Source organism: Chiloscyllium plagiosum, chromosome 23 (assembly GCF_004010195.1).
Source record: "Chiloscyllium plagiosum isolate BGI_BamShark_2017 chromosome 23, ASM401019v2, whole genome shotgun sequence".
NCBI classification, from domain to species: Eukaryota; Metazoa; Chordata; class Chondrichthyes; order Orectolobiformes; family Hemiscylliidae; genus Chiloscyllium; species Chiloscyllium plagiosum.
In genome coordinates, this window is record NC_057732.1 from 31,664,330 (window position 1) to 31,680,797 (window position 16,468).

The following is a 16,468-nucleotide window of genomic DNA, read 5'->3' on the forward strand; positions in this document are numbered from 1 at the left end:
GCGGAGGATCCGGAGGGAGGTCTGTTGCTGGAGGCTTCGGATTTGTTGTAGGTACTGGTTGTCCTGGTTGGGTCCAAGTTTTGTTGGTCGGAACGTAGTCCGGAGTCCGTGCGGGATCAGTTGGTTCCGTAGGCAGGTGCTGAGGAAGGAGATGTGGCTGTGGTAGCGAGTCTGTTTGAGAATGTGGTTGAAGAGCTTCTATGCAGAGGAGATGACCTGGGGTGTGCAGTGAGAGAGGGACTCACTGAAATCTTTGTAGAGGGAGGAAGAGAGCTTCTTCAAGGAAGGCATCCTTGTAAGAGGATTCGCAGTAGATTAAAATCTTTGAGGAGAAAGTGAGGTCTGCAGATGCTGGAGATCAGACCTGAAAATGTGTTGCTGGAACAGCGCAGCAGGTCAGGCAGCATCCAGGGAACAGGAGAATCAACGTTTCGGGCATAAGCCCTTCTTCAGGAAACTTTTTGAGCCTGTTGGTCAATTTTTGCTAGACATCATTAGATAGCATTTGTGTAACACATTCAGTTTCTGACATGTTAAGCAATTACCTGAAAAATATGCAAAACCATCGATCAAGTCATGAAAAGAAGTGGGGGACAAAAAGTAAAAGAGCAGCGGGTGCTGAAAATCAGAAACAAAAACAACTTGCTGGAAAATCTCAGGTCTGGCAGCATCTGTGGAGAGAAAGAGTCAAGTGACTCTTCCTCAGAATGGATTCAGACAGATTCTAAAGAAGGGTCAGTCAACCTGAAATGTTAACAAGACATTTTCTTCACAGATGCTGCCAAACCTGCTCCATTTTCCCAATGAAAAGAAGTGGTTGCGAACAGTAGACAGAGCAAATCTGTAACTACATTACAGTCTCCACATAGTGAAGCTCATGTTACCTCTTATCTCCCAACTTATTAACACAGCATACCATTCAGAAATCCAGTGAGAGAAAAACATCATCAAATCAAGTCGCATTTGTAAATCACATTTGCCTTGTTTATTCTAGTTCACAAAAAAGTCTAATCAGCAGATCTCTTGGAATATGCTTTAGGGGTCAAGAAGCTTATTTCCTGCCTGCTCTTGCCATGATTAGTAAATTCTAATTGGGTGCTTAAATTCCTGAGAGTTTTCCATCCCACTGCCAATCCGAGACTACTGACTCCATGTGTTTGCAAGTTTTTGTGAGGGTTGTAATTGACAAAACCTGGAAACTGGCTTCCTTGTTTTTTGTGGTAGGAATGTGGCGTGCATATTAAAAACATCATACTCAGCCTTTCTGTTAGCATAAAATATTAATATCTATTATTAGCACATTAAAAATAAATCCAAGTGATGGAATTTGGATTTTGCGGACTTTTTCCTCAAGCACATTTTCAAATTCCCTTTTTTCTCCTCAATTTCAAGCCAAAATACAGCACCCACCATTCATTGAGATCCATGTGGATGGCAAAGCAAATTGATAGATTTAAGATTTCAAGCTAAATATCATTCCATCAAAAGTGTACAATTTTACTAAAACAGTAACAGCCAGTTGAAGCTGAGAGGCTTTTGTGTTACCAGAGAGTACCTACTTGACGGAGTCTGTTTACTGCAGTGGGGTGTGGTTTGGGGGGGGGCGTGGTTGGAGAGTGTGTGACTAAATAAAATAAATGTTGGCAAGTATATCTGCGGGTTCAAACAATGGGTCCCACTGCGCGTAATATCGACTACTTGCAATAGTAGGTTCACTAGCCTAGACTTACTAGTTACTGCTGTCCAGTCTGGGAGTGACAACATTTCTATGTGGAGGATTCTCATTCCTGGCATCAGAAATCTTGTTTAGGCAGATTAATTTTCTCCCCCAAACTGCACTGCTGGGGAAAAATTTAAATCTTTCATGACCAGTTTAATGGTGGGAGTGTCATGAGTAGGCACAGACTTTTGGCTCCTAAAGTTGCAAATAATCACTACTAACAGAAATTGAATAAAAAGGGATATATAGCGTTAACAGCCAGACAGGATATTTCTGGCCTGAGAACAGCCTGGAATTTTGCCAAAAGCCTGAGGAAACATTTTTCTAGGCAGCTGGGACTCTGTAACTCCACACCAGCTCAATTCCCCTCCCCCTTCCTGCATTATTCAGTCTGCTGCTCTGCACTAGGATTGTAAACCACACGGTTTCTACTAAGAGTATAAAGTTCTAAAGACTAACCTGAGTACAACCTGAAATGTCCAGGTAGACGAGCTTGTGGCAGCCCTTCCCTGTGGCAAGGTAATTCAAACCTTTATTTGTGAATTTCTTTGAGTAGGCTAGGCTCAGATACTGTAGATTCAATCCAAACCTTGAAAGAAAGTAGAGTTTCAGTTATATCACAATAGGAGGAAAGTTAGTCAAAGCACCTATTATGCAAAGTTTCTTGCTGGATTTTTATAAGTTGGTGCTTTTGGCAGCATAAAACAGAAACAGAACAGTTGTGAGTGATGTAACAGCTATACGTGAAACATGTAGTTAAATTTCCTTTGCAGTCCTTTTGATGTTGTTCACTTAAAACTTCATAAATAAACAACTATTGGAGCGGACAATTAGTAGCAGAATGGAGGGGGAGGAAAAAGGAAGGACAGAAGTGTAAATTGTATATTTTATTGCATTTATAAAGCAGCAAACACGACTTTTAAAATCAGTTTTAGAACAAAGGTTCTCTCTTGTAATATATGTAGTACCATAATATTACATTTGTTTTCAATTAACCCAAGAAGAAAGCTTGTACATCCGGAACAGAGCTAGTCTGGTAAGTATTGAGCATAATGACATCCAGTGTTACTTGCAGAATGTTTCTTTCCCATTCCCTGCTAGGAAAGCCTTCAGTATAAAATAGTTAAAATAATGGAAGTTCCAAGACCGTGAATGATTAATACATTGCATAAGATTTATTTGCTTCTGTTTTAAATTAACACAAATATACAACCTCCATAACTAGAACCATTCAACCTACTGGCATTGTGGTCTTTTCATCATTGGTGCAAATATTTTGTAAGTAAAAGTTCACCCAGTAAATTTTAATTATTTTCACAGAGCATGTTAATGACTCAATTTGGCAAACTTGTGTATCAAAATGAAAATGGGAGCTGTTCATCGTAATATTTAAAGTATTATATTTGCAGTTAGAGGCAGATTTCCAAATATTCTCAAATGTCATTTGTCTTCTGGCATTCTCTTAAAGACCAAATTATATTTAATTATAGAATTTATAGCCTTCTTGTATAAAGGAGTTTAAGATCTCTTTATGTGAGTGTATTACTTTGATTGTGGCGACTTTAAATTTTTATCAGTGCAGGGAAAAAAACTACAGTTCCCTCCACTCATCATTTAAGTGTACCTATTGACAGATCGTGATTCGGAGATGCCGGTGTTGGATTGGGGTGTACAAAGTTAAAAATCGCACAACACCAGGTTATAGTCCAACAGGTTTAATTGGAAGCACACTAGCTTTCGGAGCGACGCTCCTTCATCAGGTGATTGTGATCACCTGATGAAGAAGCGTCGCTCCGAAAGCTAGTGTGCTTCCAATTAAACCTGTTGGACTATAACCTGGTGTTGTGCGATTTTTAACTATTGACAGATCAAGTACTTAATTGTTAGCATTTCTAATAAGGAAATATTTTAGTTAAATTAGATAAAAGGGCAGAAAATAAGAAAACATGAAAAGAAGAGGTCATGATATGTTATCTGAGACAAGCTTCCTATTGTTGTAAAGATGTGGTGTAGTAATAATGTGAGAATGGTAATGGTGCAACTTACTTTGATAATGACCTCAGTGTACCGTCACTAATAGGAGTGTAAGCCAGGTTCAGGTACAGAAGTGAAGTACACATTTCCACCACCATAGACACAAATTCATCCTAAATAATGGAGGCAATCATTCAAAAAGGTGAAAACTTTAAAAGTAAACACGAAAACGTATTATGTTGCCTGTAGCTTCTGAATAAACGCCTTAAAGATGTGCTTAGGTACTTCCACATTAAGAGCTACTCCAGTTTCATGCTTTGTAAATATCAGCTGTTCTCATCAAACTGCTGAATTTTTATATAAATATTTCATAAATACTACTTCTTTAACAGGACAGGTAACTAATTCTGCAAATCTGTGTATAACATCTTAGAAAGGATAACTTACTTAAATATGTCTTTAATTGTGGATTAGAATATAAAATGCTGATGTCATCTTAGTGTTTGCATGCCACTCAAGTGCTCTCTTAGCTAAGAAAAATCCGTTTTGAAAAATTATTGTCTAATACCAGAAGGAAAGTACATATCCTATTTTCAGAGAATGGCTGGAGCTTTTGTCAGCATTTCAAATGGCTTCTAAGATTTTCCAAGGAAAAAAAATTCTTAATTATATAATGGTATCCCTTCGGGCTAAGTCAATGAACAGCTATTGTAACTACTACAGCAAATTTTCTTTATACTTTCACTAAAACAGACTGAAATTTTTTGAAAAGAATACAAGATTTAAATAACTTGAAAAACTAATTGTTCTACAGACCTTATCCTTCCTCCATGGGTATTTATGGCTATTCCCCAAAAAGAAATCTCCCACACTGCAGGTTAAGAGATCTTGCTGCAGTGTAAATTGAGTCATTTTGAACTCAAGATTGACCCAAACTTGATCTGTCAGAAATGGAGACAGGAGATCTGGATTGGTCTGCAAGTTTGGAGGCAGGAAGACTCCATGACACTGCAAAATTGCTTGCAATGGCCTCTCTTCCTGCCCATATACAGTTATCTTTGGTGTCCCCCAAGGATCTAGCCCTGGTCCCCACTTATTTGTTTCTTTATATACTGACCCTCAATAATCTGAAGATGCAGCATTAGTTTTCAAATGTATACTGATGATAACAGGCTCTGCCTCATCATTACCACTCTTTATTCTTCCACTGTTATGAAAATATTAAACTGCATATCAGGCATTCAGACTGGATGAGCATAAATTTCTTTTAATTAGATAGTGAGAAAAGCAAAGCTTTTGTTTTTGGATGTTATTTAAAGCTCCATTCACTAGTTACTGATCTCATCCTTCTCCCTGGCAACACTCTGATACTAAGACAGAACATTTGCAATGTTGGTGTCATAATTGATCCCAAGGCGAGCTAATATCTCATACTTGCACATCACGAAGACTTCTTATTCCCACCTCCGCAATAACACTCAACAGCGTTCTTGTCTTGGCTCATCTGCTGCTAAAATTCACATCCGTGCCTTTGTTACCTCTACACACCAACATTCCAATACATTTCTCGCTGGTCACATATTCCAGTTCTAACAGTGGTGGACAAGTTAATAACTAACAGGAGGAGGAGCTCTATAAATGTTGCCAACATGAATGATGGAGTTATGTAGTATACTTCAGCTAGAAATTATGAGTGGTCAATCCATCCTTGTCTCCTCCTGACTATCACAGGTAACAATTTTCAACTAATTTAATTCACTCCATGTGAGATTAAGAAATGGCTGTACATACTAGATATAGCAAAGGCTGTGATGATGTTCTGAGCATAGAATTCAGGACTTGTACATCAAAACAAATCTCATTCCTAATCAAACTGTTCTAGAACAATAACACTAGCATTTACTGTGAAGACCACATCATCTTCATCTTCTCTATTTTGGATTGTGGGCGAAAATGATAAATCTTAAACCAAGGAGTGGAAGGAAATGCTGCACTTTTAAAAAAATAGTTGCTGGAATTCATTGAGTTATGTTTCCAGAGTTGCTTTGCTCAAGCAAAGAGGTAAGGTGTTTGAGCCACAGGCACCATGAGTGGGTGTGTGTTTAGTCCCTTTGCTGATGGACGGACTGCTGAATGGCTTTTGGGACCAACTGTGGAGGCCGCGAATCATCAGCATAACAATAACACCTGGGCAGGTGGATAGTGTGTGTCTGAACAACTTAACTCAAATGACCTCCAGACTGCAAGAGACAGCAACCCTCTTTTACTCATTCTACAATAGAATAACCAAACCTGAAAGATTATCACTGCCACCACTTGCTATAAGCTGTTGCCTCTAGCCAGTGACTGAGAAACGAACAATGAATGCATGTGTCAACTACCCTTTCTCACTCCCTCCAGGGTGTCTTCAGCAAAGAACTGAAAAGATTTGGATACAGGATCAGTTGTCAGAGGGAACTGGAAGAGACAAAAGGGGACACCTCATTGAATCCTATGAACATGTGCTGGTGAACTGCTTCCCGATATTTTGTTTTTCATCCATAATATCCACATTTGTTTTTTTTTGGTCTATCTTGCATTTGTCTTTGTAGGGTTCAAGAGGGGCTAGGGTTCAACTCAAAGAGTTACATGTTGACAATTTGTATTTTTGTTTTTCTGTGGTTAAAACTGATTTCTTATAATAAATAAAAGTCCTTGTTAAGGACAGAAACCTGGTCAGTACAACCTATTAACTTCAGTCAATCAAGCAGGTAATTTGGGGACTTTGAGTATTTTGATTAAATCTTTAACTTCTGTAACAACTCTAGGAGTAGCAGGGCTCAAATATTGGCACCCATTTCCAGGTAGGTCATGAAATTACCCAGCAATATGCCATTAAAAATAGAAATGCTGGAGAAAGTCAGCAGGTCTGGAATTCCAAAAAAGAATCTTGAGACTTGACTTGAAGCATTAACTGTTTTTCTCTCCACAGATGCTGTTTCTACAGCAATTCTTGTTTTTATTTCAGTTTTCTAGCATCTTCGGTATGTTGCTTCAATGACAATAATGTGGCACACTATCCAGTGTTGCCCTGTCCACAAATAGTAGGACAAATCCTATCAGGCCCCTTATTTCTTCATCATGTAAATGTCACTCGGCAACAAAATGATAGGTGTCATTGAAACTGTTATCAAATGGCGCTCAGTAAGTGCTCACTGATGCTCGGTTTGGTTCCACTTGGTCAGTCAGCTCCTCCTGTCATTACAGGTCTTGGTTCAAGCATGGACAAAACAGCTGAATTCCAGAAGTAAAACTGCCCTAGATATAGAGGCCACATTTGACTGAGTGTGACACACCATTGCTCTCTATGTGGTCTACTTTACATTGGGGAGACAGGATGCTAACTCGCAGAAAATTACAGAGAACATCTGTGGGACATATGCGCCATACAACCCCACCGCCCTGTGGCCAACCACTTCAACTCCCCCTTCAAATCTGCCAAGGTCATGCAACTCCTGGGCTGCCTCCACTACCAACTCCTAGCCAACCGACATCTGAAAGAAAAACACCTCATCTTCTGCCTTGGATCCTCCAATCACATGGCATCAATGTCGCCATTTCACCAGTTTCCTCATCTCCACTCCCCACACCTCCTGCCAGATCAAACCTTTAACTCAGCACCGCCCTCTTGAACTGTCCCACCTATCCATCTTTCTTCCCTCTATCCACTCCACCCTCTGCTCTGACCCATCACTGTCACCCCCTCATCGCTATCACCTTCCCACCCCCCTCTTATTTATCTCTCAGCTCCCTTCCCCCACGCCCTGCATTCCTGATGAAGGACTTATGCCCGAAACATCGATTCTCATGCTCCTTGGATGCTGCCTAACTTGCTGTGCTTTTCCAGTACGACACTTTTCTCCAACATCTGCGATCCTCACTTTGTCCTGAGTGTGATACCAGTCAAAACTGGAGTAAATAGGAATTGGGGTGAAGAAAGTCTGCACTGGTTAGAGTTATATCTGATACAAAGAAATGTGATTGTAGTTGTGGAGGACAGTCATCTCAGCTTCAAGACATCTCTGGAGGAATTCCTTGGTAGCATCTTAGGTCCAACCATTTTCAGCTGCTTCATCAGTGACTTTTCCTCCACCATAAGACTAGAAATAGAGATGTTCTGCACAATGTTCAGTATAATTCACAACTCCTCAGATAATGAAGCAGTCTCTGTCCGCGTGCAGCAAGGCCTGGACATTATCCAGGTTTGGACCGACAACTGACAAGTAACATGTGTGCCCCACAAATGCCAGGAAATGACCATCTCGATTAAGAAAGAATCTAACCATCAACTCTTGATAATCGATGGAATCACCACCGCTGAATCTGCCATTATCAACATCCTGGGAGTTACCAGAAACTGAAGTGGACTACTCAGATTTCTTCAGTTTCCTCATTTCCCCTCCCCCTACCTTGTCACAGTCCCAACCCTCGAACTCAGCACCACCTTCCTAACCTGCAATCTTCTTCCCGACCTCTCCGCCCCCACCCCCACTCCGGCCTATCACCCTCACCTTATCACCCTCACCTTAACTTCCTTCCACCTATCGCATTTCCAACGCCCCTCCCCCAAGTCCCTCCTCCCTACCTTTTATCTTAGCCTGCTTGGCACACTTTCCTCATTCCTGAAGAAGGGCTCATGCCCGAAACGTCGATTCTTCTGCTCCTTGGATGCTGCCTGACCTGCTGCGCTTTTCCAGAAACACATTTTCAGCTCTGATCTCCAGCATCTGCAGCCCTCACTTTCTCCTAGCTATAAAAATACCACGGCTAGAACCATGCAGGCTGTTTTATCATGGATGGTGTCAACTCTTTTTGAATACTGTTGGAGTTACATTCACTCAGGCAAATGAAAAATATTCCATCACTCTCCTGTGTTGTAGATGGCGTTGAGCAGTTGGGAGGTAAATTACTTACTGCAGAATTCCTGCAGGACACCATAGGGCTTGTGAACACGTTCCACAAGCAATGTTCAAATACTGTGAATAAGTTTTTAACAAAAAAAAGAGTTGCTGTTCATGTGTGAAACGTGTTCACAAGCCCTATGGTCTCCTGCAGGAATTCTGCAGTGAGTAGTTTACCTCCCAACTGCTCAAAGCCTGTCCACCATCTACAACACAGGAGAGTTATGAATATTTTCCATTTGCCTGAGTGAATGTAGCTCCAAAGTACTCAAAAGAGTTGACACCATCCATGGTAAAACAGCCTGCATCCACAAACATTGGCACCACGACCACAAACATTCACTCCATCACCACAAATGCTCAATGGTAGAAGTTGCATTACTTACAAGATACTCTGCAGAAATTCATCAATACTGCTTAGCACCTTCCAGACACAGGACCTCTTCCATCTTCCAGAAGAATAGTGGCAGCAGACACCTGGGAACACCAGTACCTGCAAATTCCCCTCCAAGCCATTCACCATCCTGACTTAGGACTATACCTCTGTGCTTTACTGTTGCTGGGTTAAAAATCTGGAACTCCCTCCTTAATGGTTTTTGAGTATACTTACATTGAATGGACTGCAGCAGTTCAAGAAGTTAGTTCACCACCACCTTCTCAAGGACAAGTAGAAATGGGCAATAAATACTAGCCCACAAGCAATGCTCAAATCCCATGAATAAGTTTAACAAAAAAAAGCTGCTGCTCATGTGTGAAATGTGTTCACAAGCCCACCGCTACAAAAATTGACAATGATACATGCAGAGGCACTCCACAATGGCAAACAAATCTGGGCCTGAAATATCATAAGTTGGGTAACATTGTTGACAGCTATGACCTTGGCTACTTCCTTCCACTGCTTCCACACAATACTTCTGGAAGCTCAAATACAGCAAATATTTGTTTAGGTTTAAGCAGCAGTTCTATTGCAACCATTCTAGGGAAGTAGATGACTCTGAATGCCATGTGCAGCTCTGAAATAGACTATATAGAACCCTTAGTGTGGAAACAGGTCCTTCGGTCCAACAAGTTCACCAACCTTCTGAAGAGTAACCCACCCAGACCCATTCCCCTACCATATTATCCTATATTTACCCCTAACGAATGCACCTAACCAAACATCCCTAAACACTGTGGCAATTTAGCATGGCCAATTCACCTAACCTGCACATTAGATTAGATTAGATTAGATTAGATTATAGTGTGGAAACAGGCTCTTTGGCCCAACAAGTCCACACCGACCCGCCGAAGCAAAACCCACCCATACCCCTACATTTACCCCTTACCTAACACTATGGGCAATTTAGTATGGCCAATTCACCTGACCCTGCACATCTTTGGACTGTGGGAGGAAACCGGAGCACCTGGAGGAAACCCACGCAGACACGGGGAGAACGTGCAAACTCCACACAGTCAGTCGCCTGAGACGGGAATTGAACCCGGGTCTCTGGCGCTGTGAGGCAGCAGTGCTAACCACCGTGCCACAGGTCCTTCGGTCCAACAGGTTCACCAACCTTCTGAAGCCACCGTGGAACCACTGTGCCACCGTGCCGCCCATCTTTGGACTGTGGGAAGAAACCGGAGCACCTGGAGTAAACCCACGCAGACACGGCGAGAACGTGCAAACTCCACCCAGAGTTGCCCGAGGCTGGAATCAAACCTGGGTCCCAGGCGCTGTAAGGCAGCAGTGCTAACCACTGAATCATTGTGCTGCCCTTTCATACGACAAAAAAAATTTAAAGCAGTAGCATATGTTAGAAAATATTTACTAGACTTAGAACCATAGTGGAGGAGATATAATTAATGGGAAAAATTAGTTGATTTTCTCTTGAAAAAGAGGAAAACTGTTATAGGATTTCAGGATTATAAGATGATCACGGTTTTATGCACAAATTATTTATATTTTTGGATGAGCATAAAGCAAGGAAGCATAAATATAAGATAGTCTATAACAAGTCAAATAAAGCATTGAAGAGTAATTTCTTTCCACAAAGTGTTCATGAATGTGAAATTGTCACATGGCATGTTTGACACAGCGTTTTTGCATTTTGCTTGATAGACAGAAGAGTAAGAAAGGATTGGGGCAGTTGGACAGAGATCAGTTGAATGAGAGGAAGGTCATTTGAACTATTAGCACTGATATAAATCAGTTGTGCTAAATGACTGGCTTCAATGGAACTTACTTAATTCTATGGTGGGTTGAAACAGTAAGTCAAGAAAATAGTTGAAGAAATTAACCTTTGCAGGGATGATGAATAGGAAGAACATTGACAGGAGAACAGGAAGTTGGGATTGACACTAAGGAGGGAGTGACTGCAGAGATGTGTATGATAATAATGTGACATGTACATGAGTTAACTGTAGGCTTAACCATGGGGTTTCAAGGCAGGGCTAACAACAAAAGAATAATAGAAAACCATTATAATTCCAGTAGATGTTAAAAATGTTGATCTTAAATGCAAATCAATAAACCAAAATTCTTCTGAAGTTCATATGGGTACTTCCTTTTATATCCCCAAGAAATTAGTGGATATCCAATTATGTTATAGTTTGTTGGATAAGTCATGCTGCATCTCTCTGGGAACTTTTTTGCACTGTTTTATCCATGCTGCTGGAAGCTTCAGCAACTTCCAGCTATCTTGAGCAGGATGGAGTGAGCCAAGCTTCTTTGTATCTCCTTTAGCTTTCTGAATAAAGGGGCAAATACTACATCTTTTTTTAAAATTAGGCATTTTAGAGGTCAGGGATTTAGGAATGCTTACCCTCACCATTATCATAACCCCCTATCACAACAGGATTTCTAATTGCTAAGTGAAGATCCCCTTACAAGACAAATTGGAATTTCCAAAATGTTGTCAGATCTGATGCATCAACATCTCAACCTTTTTCTGCGCCATTCCAAAGTATGGCAGAAGTCTATCATTGTTTCTGTTTCATATTTTTGTGCATTAAGAACAAAAATGGCATACAGAGCCTCTGACAGTTAAATGGATGGATGTGGTATAGTAATAAAATAGTAACATTTAGATTCCTATCTTTTGCCTGCCTAACTTATTTGGTCTCAGATGCAATACTGGTGAATATTGTCATTGAGCTATACATTCAGGGTCAGTTATGGGGAAAATCAGTCATGTATTTTTCTTTCATATATTTAGTGGCTCCTATTGGAATGTATATGTAGTGGAGATATTGCCTGAAAAGGGGATTGAACTAAGGTGCAACTTTGGTCCAATGAAATAGTGACACACACAGTTAGATTTGAATCTTCGGCTGGTTTTGGGTGCTTAAAGGCTAATTTTGAGGTCTGCAGACTTTATTTTGAGAATTTTACCTCTTGGATCTCACCCTTTATGCTGCTTATCAGTTGCCCAATTCAGTGGAAAGCAATAGGTGGTCTGGGTTAGAGTGGAAAATTGTGCTTGTTGCTTGTCAGAAGAAAAATCTTTTCTTAAATTTATCTTGAAGGCTTCTTTGTCCTTCTGACAGCTATCAACTTGATTTTGTGGGAAAGTTGCAACTTGCTTAGGAATTAACTCAATCAGTTTTCCACCTAATGTAATGGGATTCTCATTGCATTTCAACTGCCTAAATGAGCAATTACTCCATCACTCCCAAAACAGCAGGAAAAGAATTCAAAAAAGGCAGCAACACAGTAGGGAAAAAAGCTTCAGCATTTCAATTGCTAACTTATATCATTCTCAACATAGAATCCCTGGAAGCAGGCCATCCAGCCCATCAAGTCCACACCAACCAAAACCCAGCCCCTACCCTATAACCCTGCATTTCCAATAATCCAACTAGCCTGCACACTTCTGCACACTATGGACAATTTAACATGGCCAATCCACTTAAGCTGCACATCTTTGCACTGTGGGAGGAAACCCATGGACACTGGGAGAATTTGCAAACTTCACACATTTGCCTGAAGGTGGAATCGAACCCAGGTTCCTTGTGCTGTGGGACAGCAGTGCTAACCACTGTGCTGCCCTAAAGCAGTAGATGACTTAAATTTCCTCCAAGAATAAGGAATTATCTCTTAGCTAGGTATTTGCATGGATCAGCATTTTGAGCAACATGTTTTTGACTTACAGTTAAATTTGCACATTCAGTTAAATTTAGATCCTGCAGGTTTCGACAGTCACCTGAAACACATAATAAAGAACTGTATAATACACTGTAAATATTTATTTTGCATTAGAAAAGTGTATATATTTAGTTGAGGGTTTCCCAACTTTGAGGTCAGAACCCCTAGTGGAGTCACAAGCTGAATTTTTGGAATCGCTAATTCTGAGGCAGCAATGGCACTGTGAAACTTTGATAAGAGTTGTAAAATCTATACCTCTACTCTAAGACGATCCTGCTCTCTCAGCTTTCACTGAGGGATTGCAACAATTTTAAGCCTCAAAATTGGGTCTGTCATATCCAAACTGCTGTTGTTATCAGATATCAGACAGAAACTTGACTTGATAAAATCATTTTAGATTTGTCTCTGTTATCACAATAATCTAAACTTAATGGCTGAACAATTAAGATCTATGTGTGCATTGTAGGAACTTATAATTGTTATCAGATATCAGACAGAAACTTGACTTGATAAAATCATTTTAGATTTGTCTCTGTTATCACATAGTGGTATCTCGCCGAAACGTAAGCACACAATGCTGAAGACTTTGCTTTCACAAGAAAACAAGTGTTTAATAAGAAAAGAAGGTAAAACGGAATAAATCAAACCATCTATTTGCATCACAGATTAAAATAAGTTTAAACCCACAGTAAAAATATAATCCCATTAATACCAAAACGCTATTTTATAAATTGTAAACAAACAACAGATTTTAGACTGCACCCAAAACGCAACTTGTACAATATCTACACCAGAGACACTCTATCTCACTTCAGTAGGTTTAAATCACTTGTGACTTCAGCCTTTAGACTGGAATTGCAAATAGGTTTTTCCTGGCATTATCATACACCTGATTAAATGTACTCTGCTTTAAGTAACTTCAGTGTTTTATCCCAATGCTTCTAGTCTGGGACTAATACTAACTCTTCACTCTAAGATAGCTTAGTTCATTTTATATCACTTTTTTCACAGGGGCATTGGTCTATACAGATATATTATTCCAAGGACTTCACAGGTCTGCACCAAATTCAAAGTAAAATTACGTTTCCCTTATTTACCTTTCTGGCTCACAAAACAATCTAAAATAAACAATATGTAAATAATGGTAAACAAAACTAATTCACTCTAAAGCTAAGCATCAAACTGTTTGAAAAGAAGTCATGGCTACAGAAATACTGACAAGTCAATTGTTAACTTCAAACATTCAGAAAGCCTACCTTTTAATCATTAAAATGCATAAATCCCACAGTTTACTTTATAGGTCACAGTAGGAAAAAGATTGGGAAGAACATACAAGAAGATGTGCTTTGGTGTCATGTGTGATAAGATGGAGAATGTAGTTATTTTAGATTTTTGCTATGTAATTAATTCTATCATGCCTACAATAATCTAAACTTAATGGCTGAACAATTAAGATCTATGTGTGCATTGTAGGAACTTATAAAAAACAAAAGAAAATTCAAGAAATATACTTATTATAATAATGTGCAATGTATAATAAATTGAAGCTTTTGGTTCAAACTTTATTTTGTATTTTAGAAATTATAAAACAAATAATTGATTTTTTTTTTCAAAATGCATTTCAGTTGCCTCAATTGGTATCAGCAGAAACATGTTATTGCCTACATTTCCACTATGGTTAGATAGAGTTTTTTATTATATAAATGTTTCCATCAAAGAGCAAAATTGAATATTCAGTTCCTCAAACAAAGATTGGGATAAGTAAGTGGATATTCAGATTACTAACCGTTTAACCCTATAGATGTTATCATTGACGTTTTGTAACTTTTTTGGGAACTTGATATGGGCATGATAGAGGCATAGGGCAGAATTTTCTTAGGCCCTAAACAATGTCGACAATGGTGAGTCATAGAGATGTACAGCATGGAAACAGACCCTTTGGTCCAACTTGTCTATGCCGACCAAATATCCTAACCTAATTTAGTCCCATTTGTCAGCACTTGATCCATATCCCTCCAAACCCCTCCTATACACATACCAATCCAGCTGCCTTTTAAATGTTGTAATTGGATCAGCTTCCACCACTTCCTTTGGCAGCTCTTTACATACACACACCACAATCAAGGGAAAGATCTCAATAAAACATAAAATCAAGAAAGAACCCACTTTACTCACTATTGTAGATTTACAGCAAGGCTTCCAAACTATGCACTTATCTGTTCCTGTGCTGTGAGCTCTCCCATAGAGGTTCCTCCAAGGTCAGCGGTGATGTTCGCTGTTTGTTAATTTTTCCTAGACATACTCTGATGTCCAGAGATACTTGAACTCAAACAACAAAGGCAGTAACTGTGTAGATTCACTGCTGTGTCAGACAGTATAGGTTTCTTTCTCTGACCGTGTGGTTAATGCCTTTGTCTTTCTCCTTTTTTAAGGTGCCGTTATTTTGATCTTTTGTCCCCCAGAGTTCCAAAACAATGCAACTGTATATAAAACAGTAATTGCTGATCCTGGAATTTGAGGAAATCACCTCCAACACCTAAAATACAGTTGGAAACATATGGCAAGAATGAGAAATGGAGATTCTCACCTAACCATTGAAACCTTATTGAAACTCTGACCTTTTTTCCTCAATGTTGAGAATCTCACAAGTAAGCAGCAAGTGTGTTATTGCATGCATTAACATCATACAATTACCTAATCTTACCTCACTTAGACATGGTTGCTATTATCCCAGGTATCAGAAAGAAACTAGATGGCACCATTTCCTGACATGAAAGTTGAAGTGGTTACGTTGTGGCTACAGCTTGCCAGTGTCTTTTCGAGGTATTCATTTTGGCCAGCATTCCCCAACATTTCAAAGTATGCTCCTTGGACTGTGGCCATCTGCCCCTCCAAACATGGAGGTTAGCATCCACAAAACAACAGTCTCACCATGTCAATATGGCACATTTCCAACCCACTTATAATACCTTTCACCATTGCAACACTGCACTTTGGAGTTTTACCAACACCTTAAATTGCAATGCTGCTGCCAGTTTGATCTGTGCACAGGGAGAAGTACTCATCTCATGCATTGTAGCTGGGTGCATCTCTGAAATCTTAGCTTGCTTTCTTAGTGTTTACTGACTTGCACCTCTTTGAATGCTCAGAGCATCTCTGTTTTCTTTATCTTTCAGAGAATACAGGCTCACAGTAGTTCTGTATTACTTTTAGTACAGATACAAAGCCAGGCAGCCTGTCTTGTTTATCAACACTTAGCAGTGAAGGAGGCAGATGTTTTACTGCAGTATGATATGCTATATTAATGTCACACCTGCAACATGTGCCAGTCACTTATGTGGCAAAGGTAATGAATGTGCTTCACCAAATGACCACTGGTGAAAGGAGTATTGCTTAGTCAAGTCAAAGGAAATTATCACCATCCGGGGTGGGGTAGGGTCACTATTGTTAGTAATATGCAATATCTGATATCCATCCAGAAGCTTGGATGTAATCATAGAACATAGAACAATATAGCACAGAACAGGCCCTTCGGCCCATGATGTTGTGCCGAACATTTGTCCTAGCTTAAGCACCCATCCATGTACCTATCCAATTGCCGCTTAAAGGTCACCAAAGATTCTGACACTACCACTCCCACAGGCAGCGCACTCCATGCCCCCACCACTCTCTGGGTAAAGAACCCACCCCTGACATCTCCCCTATACCTTC

At 39.9% G+C, this 16,468-nt stretch overlaps 2 protein-coding genes across 2 annotated transcripts in view; one reads left to right on the top strand and one right to left on the bottom strand.

The window, feature by feature from the left end:
- The window catches only part of fbxl13 (F-box and leucine-rich repeat protein 13), a 314,516-nt gene that overhangs the window by 122,188 nt on the left and 175,860 nt on the right, over positions 1-16,468 (bottom strand). The window contains exons 13-15 of the mRNA XM_043713824.1: positions 12,763-12,815; positions 3,767-3,867; positions 2,180-2,309 (exon numbers count right to left, since the gene is read on the bottom strand). Of these exons, the coding sequence (XP_043569759.1) occupies positions 2,180-2,309; positions 3,767-3,867; positions 12,763-12,815 (284 nt within the window). The remainder of the gene's footprint in view (positions 1-2,179; positions 2,310-3,766; positions 3,868-12,762; positions 12,816-16,468) is intronic.
- The window catches only part of lrrc17 (leucine rich repeat containing 17), a 67,721-nt gene continuing 53,247 nt past the window's right edge, over positions 1,995-16,468 (top strand). Inside the window, exon 1 of the mRNA XM_043713825.1 lies at positions 1,995-2,239. The gene's annotated coding sequence lies outside the window, so the exon portion shown is untranslated. The remainder of the gene's footprint in view (positions 2,240-16,468) is intronic.